The sequence below is a fragment of the Lepus europaeus genome, chromosome 10 (assembly GCF_033115175.1).
Source record: "Lepus europaeus isolate LE1 chromosome 10, mLepTim1.pri, whole genome shotgun sequence".
In the NCBI taxonomy this organism is placed as follows: domain Eukaryota; kingdom Metazoa; phylum Chordata; class Mammalia; order Lagomorpha; family Leporidae; genus Lepus; species Lepus europaeus.
Genome location: NC_084836.1, coordinates 125283797 through 125295992, shown reverse-complemented (window position 1 = coordinate 125295992; position 12196 = coordinate 125283797). Strand labels below are relative to the sequence as shown.

At 65.7% G+C, this 12196-nt stretch overlaps 1 protein-coding gene across 1 annotated transcript; it reads left to right on the top strand.

The window, feature by feature from the left end:
* Positions 1-531: 531 nt before the first annotated feature.
* Positions 532-5784, top strand: STMN3 (stathmin 3). Its single transcript, XM_062204476.1, has 5 exons — positions 532-550; positions 4006-4101; positions 4318-4493; positions 5012-5203; positions 5725-5784. The coding sequence occupies exons 1-5, from the start codon at positions 532-534 to the stop codon at positions 5782-5784; spliced, it is 543 nt and encodes a 180-aa protein (XP_062060460.1).
* Positions 5785-12196: the final 6412 nt, after the last annotated feature.

Here is a 12196-nt window from a genome sequence, read left to right as displayed (position 1 = left end):
TCCCTCTCCCATCTTATCCCTCCCTCTCCCTTTCTCTCTCTGTCTCTCCCTCTCCGCCTCCCTCTCTCTCTCTCTCCCTCTCTCCCTCCGCCTCCCTCCCTCCCTCCCTCTCTCTCTCTCCCTCTCTCTCCCTCCCTCCCTCTCCGCCTCCCTCTCTCCCTCCCTCCCTCTCTCTCTCTCTCTCTGGCTGACTCTCTCTCTCTCTCTCTCTCCCTCCGCCTCCCTCCCTCCCTCCCTCCCTCTCTCTCTCCCTCCCTCTCTCTCTCTCCACCTCTCCCTCTCTCCACCTCTCCCTCTCTGTCTCTGTCTCTCTCCCTCTCTCTCCCTCCCTCCCTCTCCGCCTCCCTCTCTCCCTCCCTCCCTCTGGCTGTCTCTCTCTCTCCCTCTCTCCCTCCGCCTCCCTCCCTCCCTCCCTCCGCCTCCCGCCGCCGCCGCGCTGCTCCTCCCCCCGGCACTGCAGCAATTCCGACTGCAGCCCCGGCCGCCGCCCGCGTCTCTCCGGCCGCAGCAGCGCCCGCCGCCGCCAGCACCATGGCCAGCACCATGTCCGGTAGGCGCCGCGGGCTTCCCGGGGCGGTCCCGCCTGGCGCAGGCTCGGGGACCGCCTCGGTTCTCCTTCCCAGACCCTGCGCGTCGCCAGGCGGGGCCGACCTCGCGACAGCGCCGGACGACCTCAGACCTCGGTCCGACCGCGCCTTCGCGGGGAGGGGGCGGGGGGGAAACCCCTGCAGGAGCCCCCGCCCGGGCCGCGGAGCGCCCGTGGGTGGCGGGAGCTTGGTGGGAGGGTGGCGAGGGGACCATCGTTCTGGCCGCGTCTTCGGCGCCGCGGGATTCCGAGGGGGGAGCGGCGGCTGCGGAAGGCATCCCTCCTGCACATCGTGGGACCAGGGCCCACCCACAGCCCTAGGCAGCAGCCCCACCCCTCCCCGCCCGCGTGGGACGCCCTTCGTCCACGCCATCCAGCGTCCGAGGGCACGGGGCCGTCGCTGCTGCCCCTCTCCCCAGCTGGCGCGTTTCTCACCATCCCCACGTGGACCCCGCCCTGCCACCAGCGGCCACGCCTCCCCCACCCGGTGGGCCTGGGCCGCTCCCTCCCCCAGCCCCCAGCCGCAGGCCCCTGCCCCCAGGGCAGCTCTGGCCCTTAGCTCCGTCCCTTCTCTGGCCCGCTGCCCCTCTGCTCCCCACATAGGGAGGTCCTGGCTGATACTCAGTGTCCACACATTTCCATCTGGATGGACATGGGAGGACAGCGCCCTGGGACTCGCTCTGAGTGCAGAAAGATGGTTAAGGAAAGGCACTTGGCCGGGTCCTTGCTGAGAGGGGGTGCCCTCTCCCTGCCCAGCACCCACATCCCCAGGCTTTCCTGCCAGAGGAAGGCAGATTCAACCAGGGTTTCCCCGTGTGCTCTGCTCCCAGCTCTGTCTCAGGCGCCTCTGGCCAGCAAGGGGCAGCCAGGTGTCTGTCAGCAGGGGTGAGGGGGCATCTGTGCCCCTGCCCTCCCAGGTCTAGATGGACCCCCCCCCCCGAAGTCTCTGCAGGAGAAGGGGTGGAGGCCCAGTCCCTGAGCAGCCTCCCTGGGGCACAAACAGGCTAGGGCTGTTGTGGGCTGCTTGCCCTCTCTGAGCCCCTCTTCCTCCCGTCCAGAAAAAGGGGCGCCCAGGGCCTAGGTTCCACTGGGAAGAGGGTGCAGTGGGCACTGACCTGATGCCTTTCCCTTATGCCTGCTTTTGAGGCCCTAACCACCACCTGGTGGGCCGGAGAGGAGGGAGGAAGGGAAGAAGAGGGGCTCTGTGGGGCAGGGGGGCCTCAGGGCCCTGGTGGGGCTCCCCTGCCTCAAGCTATGTCCAAGGAGAGCCAGCGTGGGTCTTGTCCTCCTCCCCTCACGGTCACGGGCGTGTCCTTCAAGTTCCTCTGGCCCCGGACATACAGGTGGAGCTGCCTGCCGCACACTGCAGCCAGCTGGGCCCATTCCCCACCAGCCCTTGCTCAGGCTGTCCAGACGGCCACCTCCTCACTTGCTGCCCTGCCTCCTCCAGGCGCCCCTGCAGCCATGCCACAGAGCAGGCCTCCCCCGCACTTCCTCCCTGGGGGACCCATCTTCCGGAGGAAGCTCCTCCTGGGCCCTCAGCTTGCAAAGAGCAAAGCCAGGGGATCCCCTGATGGGCATGGGACTCTGAGCCGGCCCGAGTCTGGAACTGCGGACACTCGTGCCCTCGGCCATGAGCCAAGAGAGCCCTGACGTGTCAACAGCCCCGTCCCTCTTCCCTGAATGGCGGCCGGCTCCTGTGTGGGCAGTGGCAGCTACCTGGCAGGGGACCCCTTCCCCTGTGATGAACCTGCAGCCAGCCAGGCAGGGCCTGGGAGCAGCACTCAGGTCCCAGGTTCTGGGCCTGGAAGGGCTCGTTGGGGGAGGGAGCTGGGTGCTGGTTGTGTGACACCTGGAGGGCTCCGTGCCCCCTTCCTGTGTCTGGCCCACCCAGACTCCCTCTTGCGGGCCCCCACGGCAGGGCTGCCACCTCCCGGAGGTCTCCTGAGCTGCTGCTGGGAACAGCTGGCTCCTACACTCTCAGCCTCTGCCATCCCATCCTGGGGTGTACTCCCCCCGCTTCTCTGTGTCATTAACTTTTACAGCACGAGTAATAGATGAACAGAGCTTGCTTCTGAAAACATGAACCTCGACAAGCCAGGCCGAAGCCTCCTGTGAGGCCCCCCCATTGCTCCCCCTTGCACCTCCCTCCGTGACCAAGACCAGAGTTTGATCTTTCCTGCCGAAGCTCTCCCCGGGACCTGGTGATGCTCTCTCCAGAGAGCCTAGGCCTCCGGGAGATGGCGGTCGGGTAGGGACAGCGTCCACCCTGGCAGCGGCAGGACCTGGCTCCCCTGAGGGGCTTGGTCAAGCCTGCCCTGTGTTCCGTGTGCACATCGGCAGGCTTCCAGTCGCACGTGACGTGATTTTAAAAGCTTCATCTTCTGTGACGCTGGGTCCATTTGTCCAGACGCCTGTCCCAGCCTCCACGGCCCCTGGCCTGCTGCCTGCTTTCCCTGCCGGGGAGGCCAGACTCCCTCCTCCTGCAGTGTCCAGGAGAGCTGTGCCTGCCCCTCCACACGGCGAGGAGGCCATGGGTCTGAGTCTCATCTTTGGAAGCTTCTGGAATGGTGGGAAGAGCACACGGTCAGCGTTTGGGGTGACTGGCTCCCAGGACTTGGGCCAACACGTCCACTGTGGATGGCCCTCCCCCTCCTCAGCGGCAGTTGTCAGGCCCACCCCACCTCCTCTTCTGAAAGGCCGGAGGGCGGCTGTGGTGCTGAATGGACAGCTCCCGCCTCCGGGCCCCAGGGAGTGTGGCCTGCCCGTTTCTCTCCATTGGGCCCGCTACCGGCAGGGGCCTGCGGGCTTCACCCAGGCCTGCCTCGCAGAACCTTCCCTCCTGTGGGTTCCTGCTGTCTGTCTGAGCCGGCCAGTGAGAGGCAGGAGGCAGACCCTGAGATGGAGAATCAGAGACACGGGGAGTCAGGCAGAGCAGAGACCCGGGGCCCGGCGGGCGGACGCCGTGTCCCAGTCCTGCAGGCACATCCACGGGTCTCAGCTCTGAAGGCTGGGAGTCTCAGATAAAGAAGCACCAGCCGATTCGGCGTCCGGTGAGGGCCCTCTTCCCGGTTCAGAGGTGGCACCTGCTTTTGGTGTCCTCATAGGGGTCCCTTGTGCAGGGGCACTGACCCCACTCATGAGGCTGCACCTCACAGCCCACTCCCTGCCCCAGGCATCACCTAGGGGTCAGGATTCCAACTCGGGAATTTGGGGAGGACACAGACACTGGTAGGCAGGGGGGACACTGGGGATGCAGCAATGTGAGACAGGCAGAAATGCTGAGAAAACTGGGTGGGGGGCAGAGGCAGGAGAGACCCCCGTGTCCCCAGGGGCCCAGCAGAGGCAGGGATGGCAGCGAGACCAGCAGGGGGATCCTGGGGGACAGAGGCACCAGCTCACCCTGGCCACGCCCACAGCCTACAGGGAGAAGATGAAGGAGCTGTCCGTGCTGTCCCTCATCTGCTCCTGCTTCTCCCCGCGGCCGCACCCCAACACCATCTACCAGTATGGGGGTGAGTGTCCTGGCTGCTGCCGCCCTGCTCGCCCAGGGCCTGCCCTCGCCTCGACCCTTGCCTCTCCTGGCTTCTCTGAACCCCCTGGCCTGGCCGGGGATGGGGCAGTCCTGGGGTCTCAGGCCTGGGGGGGGGGGCTATGCGGGGAGCACACCTCTTAGCCCACCCCATCCTTGGGCCAGGCCTCCTGAGGTCCCCTCTGGTCTTGCCCCGCAGACATGGAAGTGAAGCAGCTGGACAAGCGGGCCTCTGGCCAGAGCTTCGAGGTCATCCTCAAGTCCCCTTCCGACCTGTCCCCTGAGAGCCCTGTGCTCTCCTCCCCCCCCAAGAGGAAGGACACCTCGCTGGAGGAGCTGCAGAAGCGGCTGGAGGCAGCTGAGGAGAGGCGGAAGGCAAGGCGCCCCCCGCCCACCCTGGCTCTGATGCAGGCGGCCAGGGCCCTGAGACGCTAGGCGCCCCCAGTCCCCGTGGTCAGGGCGCGAGTCTGGGGCGGACAGGACTGCTGCCGGCTCGGACCTCTTCCCGAGGGGCAGCAGGGGCCGGGCGGGGTGCCCAGAGGGCCCTGGGCGGGCATCCTTGGGGGCAGCGAGGCAGGACGGCGAGGCCTCCCACGGGCCAACGCCGAGCAGCAGCCCCGGAGAACTGGGCTCCGGGCCCCGCGCGGGCGCGACGGTTCCACCCAGGCCTCTGGGGCTCAGCAGAGGGCCCCGCAGCCGGGGTCTCGGGCGGTCCTCCCGCGCTCACCGGGCAGCCCTGGGACCCCTGCACCCCCGCGAGCGCCTCCCTGGATCCGCTCCGACGCGGCGCCCGGGGCGGACCCTGCAGGAGCGAAGGCCGGGGTGGGGGACGGGCGATGTCTGCGGGGGGCCCCCGGCGCCCCGGGACTCACGCCGCCGCCGCGCCCGCGCAGACGCAGGAGGCGCAGGTGCTGAAGCAGCTGGCGGAGCGGCGCGAGCACCAGCGCGAGGTGCTGCACAAGGCGCAGGAGGAGAGCAGCAACTTCAGCCGCCTGGCGGGCGAGAAGCTCAACCACAAGATGGAGCTCAGCAAGGAGATCCGCGAGGCGCACCTGGCGGCGCTGCGAGAGCGCCTGCGCGAGAAAGTGAGCGGGGCGGGGCTGGGGGCGGAGCCCCGCGGGACGGAGCCGGCCCTGGGGCGGGGCTGGGGCGGAGCCCTGTGGGACGGAGCCGGCCCTGAGGGGCGGAGCCCACCATGGGGCGGGGCTGGGGGCGGAGCCCCGCGGGACGGAGCCGGCCCTGGGGCGGGGCAGGGGCGGAGCCCCGCGGGACGGAGCCGGCCCTGGGGTGGAGCTGGGGCGGAGCCTGCCCTGGGGCGGGGCTTGGGGCCAGGGCGGGATCTCGAGCTGGGCGAGGCGAGGGGCCCGAGGCGCAGTCGCAGGCGCCTCCTTCGGTGCGGGAATGCAGCCCGCAAGGATGCGGTGGACACCCGCCGTGGTGAGTGCGGACATTCAGTAACAGGTGCATCCCGGGAAGCGCTACAGGTAGGGGCGCCCCAGCCTCGCGCCCCACCCCCACCAGCCCAGGAGGCCGAGGGCCTGGGGTGCAGCCTGCACACCTGGCTTAGGTGCCGCCCAGCCCCCTCGTGCCCCGCCTGTCCCCGCAGGAGCTGCACGCGGCCGAAGTGCGCAGGAACAAGGAGCAGCGTGAGGAGATGTCTGGCTAAGCGGACGCGGGGCGCCGGACCCCGAGCCCGACGCGGGGGGCTGTGGTCACTGCCCCTCCCCTGCCCCCTCTCCCTGGCTTCCCTCTCTGCCACACTCTGAGCTGTCCAGCCTCGTGGCGAGGCACTGAGCACGCCACGCGGCAGCTGGGTGCCCTCTTGGTGATCCTCAATAAACAGTGGCCCGGGTGTGTGCGTGCTCGGCTGTCCGATCGGCGCCGGTGAACAGGCAAGGGCAGCCATGCCCGCTTGTCTTTGTGGGGAAGGGGCACGAACGGGGTGAGGGTAGCATGGGCTGGGGCGCCTGTGCTCCATGGAGCTTTCTGGTACTGGGGGGTGGGCCGCACCCAGGTCTTCTGAGACCACCTGGCCTGAGAACCTGAGGTCACAGCACAGAGGCTGGGGGCACAGTGCGCTGTGGCCCAGCCTGAGTCTGCTGGGGAGTGGGCGCTCCACCAAGGACAGTCCAGAAGCCGGTGGGCAGCATGGACACCCCCTGCTTACCCTCTGAGCACCTGTGTGAGGACAGAGCCCCCCCCCCCCCAGCTGCGCACAGGCCCCAAAAGACCCACCCTCAGAGCCCCTGGAGTCTGCCCTCTGCACGTCCTCCCCAGGGAGCCCTGGGAGAGTCCAGGACCCCGCCAGGGCAGAGGTCAGGGTGCAGCCCCAGTTCATCAACAGAGGGGCCTGGTCTCTCCCACACCACCTGCTGGGTTGAGCCCCTTCCCTCTGTTCAGCCCTGGGGTCTCCAGGTCCCCCAGAGCCGGTCTTTGATGGTCAACCTGCCTGGGCGGGGGGCCCCCTCACCAGGGTCCCTACTGACCGGCTTGGTGTGCAGCATGGGGGACACAGTACTGGTTTCTTCATGACCCAGGGTCCCCAAAACCAGGTGTACACAGCCCCACTGCCCTCAGCTTCCACCTCAGAGAAGACCCACAGGAGGCATCTCCCGGGGCAGTTGGGGGGGCTCTGAGGGGACCCCTGCCCCTCCCTGCACCCCCAGGCAGGCTCCTGGGGAGCCCCTCCTCCCGTGGCAGCCACAGTCTGGTGTGGCACGCCTCCTCACCCACGTGAACCTAAAAACCAAACCCAGTGAACAATCAAAGCGAGAGGCAGAGGTGTCCCAGGAACCGGTCCTGAGCCCGGGGTCTGCAGAAGCCAGGCGCGGCTCCCGCAGCTGTGAGCTGTTCCCCGGCAGTGGGACCGACCAGCAGGTGGACACACAAGCCCACTTGCCCAGGACTGGAGGGCGGTGGGGCCGTCCCGAGGAGCTTCCTGACGGCCCAGGAGCTGGGTCTGCATCTCAGGCTTCAGCCTCAGGGCTGTGGGTCCTCCTGGATGGGGGACCACAGCTCTGGGGACCCCCCACTCACCCTGGGGCTGTTCACTGCCCCCAGCAACGCCGCACAGATGGAGGAGGCTGAGGATGGACGTCCACGGTGCCCAGCTCAGGCCCTGGACAAGTGCCGGGTCCACAACCTAGAGCCGGCTTTCCCTCCCCTGCGTAGTCCTGGGCCTGACACCCCTCCTCCCGTCCTGAGGTGCCCATGTGAAGGACGGAGACACAGGGGCCCTGTGTGCCTGCGTCCTGGGCACGGTCACCTGCACACCCAGACAAGCACACCTGGGCCCTGGGACTCTCGGAAGCCCAGGCTGACCCAGGCCACGCCTTCTTCATTCCCCAGGGGCTAACAGGGTTTGTGACAGTCCCCATTGGAGCCTCCCGTTCAGGTGGGTGGAGTTATTCCCAGAGTGGTCACTTTTCCTGAACAAGGAAACCGTGGGTGGGCCTTGGAGTTGTTTCAGCTGTCAGCATCTACACAGGAGCCGTCGCAGGTACTGGGGCCGTCGCAGGTACACTGGGGCTGTCACAGGTACACAGGAGCCGTTGCAGGTACACTGGGGCTGTCACAGGTACACAGGAGCCGTCGCAGGTACACTGGGGCTGTCGCAGGTACACAGGAGCTGTCGCAGGTACACTGGGGCTGTCGCAGGTACACAGGAGACGTCACAGGTACACTGGGGCTGTCACAGGTACACAGGAGCCGTCGCAGGTACTGGGGCCGTCGCAGGTACACTGGGGCTGTCACAGGTACACAGGAGCCGTCGCAGGTACACTGGGGCTGTCGCAGGTACACAGGAGCCGTCGCAGGTACACTGGGGCTGTCGCAGGTACACAGGAGACGTCACAGGTACACTGGGGCTGTCGCAGGTACACTGGGGCTGTCACAGGTACACAGGAGCCGTCGCAGGTACACTGGGGCTGTCACAGGTACACAGGAGCCGTCGCAGGTACACTGGGGCTGTCACAGGTACACAGGAGCCGTCGCAGGTACACTGGGGCTGTCACAGGTACACAGGAGACGTCACAGGTACACAGGAGACGTCACAGGTACACCAGGGCTGTCACAGGTACACAGGAGACGTCGCAGGTACACCGGGGCTGTCACAGGTACACCGGGGCCATCATGGGCACACGGGAGCCGTCACAGGTACAGGGGAGCCATTCGACAACCCCAGGAGTGGCTCAAAACACACACTGTGTCTCAAGGTTTTTTGTTTTTTTAAGATTTTTATTTGAAAGTCTGTTACATAGAGGAAAAGAGAGCTCTTCCATCTGCTGGTTCACGTCCCAGATGGCCCTGTCGGCCAGGGCTGAGCTGGGCCAAAGTTGGGGGCCTGGAGCTTCTTCCAGGTCTCTCATGTGGGTGCAGGGCCCAGGCACTTGGGCCCTCTGCTGCTGCTTCCCCAGGCCATCAGTGGGGACTCCGATCAGCACCCGTATGGATGCTGGTGCTGCAGGCAGCAGCGTCGCCAGCCCCTCTCCTAGTGTTGTCTGCATTAACATTTATTTCAAAGTGGGGGAGGCTGAGGGAACTTGGCGTCTCCTTTTGCTGAAGAAAAACCATTTTGCTGCCCAGCAGTTCCCTAGGTCCACTGCCGGACGTCCAGAGTGGACGTGGGGTGGGCCGAGAAAACACTCAGGAGTGGTGGGTGGAGCCCTCCGAAGTCAGGGACCCCAGAGAGCTCAGCACCTCTGCACCCTGACTGGACACTGGAGCCACTGGTGCTGCCCGGCTCACGGCAGCCTCGCCCTGGTGGACAATGGGGACTGGGGTGGGGGCCTGCCCTGGCCGACGTGACTGTCTGCACTCATCCCCCTGCAGACTGTGCAGTGCATCGAGGCCACGTACTGGGGGACACGTCACGGCTGAGACCACCACCTGCGGGCTCGGCTGCTCCTGACAGACCCCCCCCAATGGAAACATCCTCCATCAAAACCACACATCCCAGTTCCCTGAGGGTCAGACTTCACCCGGCCCACCTTAAACACGCTAAGAACACATGTGTTGGCCCTCGGCTGGGCAGGGCCACCTGACACGCAGCTCACCTCAATAACGCGCTGAATCCCTGGGTAATCCACTGAGCTGGGGTCTTGATGTTCACTCTGGGGCCTGAGCCACCCATCACCAGCTCGGCAACGACCTAAATTCAAAGCACGGTTTCTACAGAACACGCCCCTCTGCGTCACGGCAAAGCTGCCGGTCCAAACACTGTACAGTCGGGACCTTCTGAATAGTAACAGTCGTCTGTGCGTTCAACGTTGTAATCACGCGCTCATCCCCAGGCCCTCTCGCTACAGAGGCCAGCAATGATCTTTAACGATGCTGAAATGGCTGGAGCTGCGCCAATCCGAAGCCAGGAACTAGGTGCTTCTTCCTGGTCTCCCGTGAGGGTGCAGGGCCCAAGGACCCGGGCCATCTTCTTCTGCTTTTCCAGGCCATAACAGAGAGCTGGATCGGAAGAGGGGCAGTTGGGACTTGAAGTGGCGCCCACATGGGATGCCGACCCCTTGAAATTTGAAAGGCAGAGATCTTCCGCGTGCTGTTCACTCCCTGCCCGCCTGTGACAACCAGAGTGGGTCAGGCTGAGGTCAGGAGCCTGGGACTCCCTCTGGGTCTCTCAGGTGGTGGCAGGGACCCAGGGACTTCAGCCATGCCTGCCGCCTCCCAAGCTGTACAGGAGCGGGAAGCTGCATTGGAAGCAGAGCTGGGAGTCGACCAGGCACGGCGCCCTGGCACGTGCGTGTCCCACCTGCTGTGTCACAAACCCCAGCCCCACTGCAGGGGCAGCTGCTCGGCTTGGGATCCAGCTCCCTGCCGACACGAGTACCAGGCCCCTGCACCCCTGTGGGAGACCCAGATAGGGCTCCCAGCTCCGGCCTGGCCCTGCCCTGGGCACACCAGCACTGGCAACGACCAAACTTCTGAGGGAGATTTCCTCACCGTTTGGCTTCAGGGACCCCCTTAAATCATACAGCTTGCAGAGGCTACCAAAGGCCACACTAAACTAACACTAGAAATTTCAAGAAAAAAATTTAAAATAACCCTATTATGTAGGAACAGAAATTTTTTTTTTTTTTTTTGGACAGGCAGAGTGGACAGTGAGAGAGAGAGAGAGAAAGGTCTTCCTTTTCCATTGGTTCACCCTCCAATGGCTGCTGCGGCAGGCGCACCGCGCTGATCCGAAGCCAGGAGCCAGGTGCTTCTCCTGGTCTCCCATGGGGTGCAGGGCCCAAGCACTTGGGCCATCCTCCACTGCACTCCCGGGCCACAGCAGAGAGCTGGCCTGGAAGAGGGGCAACCGGGACAGGATCAGTGCCCCGACCGGGACTAGAACCCGGTGTGCTGGCGCCGCAGGCAGTGGATTAGCCTATTGAGCCACAGCGCCAGCCGGGAACAGAAATTAAAAAAAAAGAAAGTTTATTTATTTGAAAGGCAGAGAGAGAGAGGGAGAGGCAGATCTTCCATCTGCTGGTTCTCCCCAGGTGGCCCAGGTCTGAGCCAGGAGCTCCATCCCAGTCCCCACCTGGGCTCACGTGCTGCCTCCCCAGGAAGCCGGCACTCAGACAGTGCTGACACAGGCGCCAGCATCGCAGGTGGGGACCCCCGCGCCTACCCCTAAACCACATCCCTCCTGAGTGGAAATTATTGAGGTAAATGAAAAAAAAAATCCGGCCTCCCAATCATGCAGGCAGAGAATTCTGATAGAGCGGCTCCTCCTTGTGGCTGGTGCTGTCGGTGGGGGCGGCTCGGAGAGCGGGGCTCAGCGCTCAGGGCACCGGTTACCACCACGGCCAGCCTCATCACGTGCGGCTCACGGAGGCGTGCTTCTAATTCTTCCTGGGAATCTCAACTCCCCCCATTCTAACCCTCGAACTGGGAGGGCTTCCTGAGCTCGCTGGCACCAAATGTGGTCTTTTTCTTAACAGCAACCAACTCTCCAGACACCCACTGGGTGCTCCAGAGTTCCGTCACCATCCCCCCGGAGCTGGCGACCGACCCCAGCACTGAGAGCTCCGTCCTGCAGGTCAGGTCGAGGTACCGGGCACGAGACACCTGCTCGGGCTGCACGGTCTGCGGCAGCCCTGGCCGCAGCCGCACAGGGCAAGGCCCGGGAGGCGAGCAGGCGGCCTCCACAGCCGGGGACTCCGTGCCGGGGCAGGAAAGACGCAGGCCCCACTCCAGAGTCCCCGTATTCAAGCCGCGCGGAGGACCACTTCCCCACCCTTACAGGAGACCTGGACCGACTCCCGGCTCCCAGCTCTGGCCCGGCCAGCCCCAGCTGATGCAGGCATTTGAGCTCTGGGACAAAGCACAGGAGTCCCGGTGAGCGGCGGCCCAGCCCTCCCGCGCTCGCTCCCTGCAGGACCTCGGCACAGGGGCACTCAGCGGTTCGCGCCCCCTCGTCTCCCAGACCTGCTCCCGCTGTTTTCTCAACCACCTCTCACGACTGGGCTAGGGCCAGGGCTGTGGGTTATCGCCCAGGGTTCCCGAGTTCTGACCCGCGGTCCGCGCGTGCAGGGCAGGCTGCTGGGCGCCCACGTCCCGGGCTTCGGAAACGCGCACCCTGGGAGGCAGCAGGCGGTGGCCCTGTCCCCACGGGGTTGGCCTGGCCCAGCCCTGGCTGTAGCTGGCATCTGGGGAGCGAAGCAGAGGATGCTGGAGCTGTCTGCCTTTCAAATAAAACGAAGCTGTTCTTTCTCGAGTCTTGGTGAGACCTCCGGGTTAATCGCGAGGGTTCTGGAGGGGGTGGCGCCTGGGCATGGCCGCGGGACGCCGAACGAAACACACCTGCTCCCGGAGCCTCCAAAGGCCGCAGCCCTGCCGGCTCCTCACTGTAGCCCAGGGGACTCGGGCCGGACCTCTGACCCCGGAGCCCTCGGCTGGAGACCGTGCGGACCCGCCCGCAGCGTCCATCTTCCACGTTCTCCTACGTTCCCACCGGGCGGGGCCGAGCCTCCAGCAGGTGAAGCCCACGCCCACGACGGCGCCGCCACACCCCAGCCAATTCCAGTCCCGGCTGCCGCACTTACGCCCCGCGCCCCCCTTAAGCGCCCGGAGCAGCAGCAGCA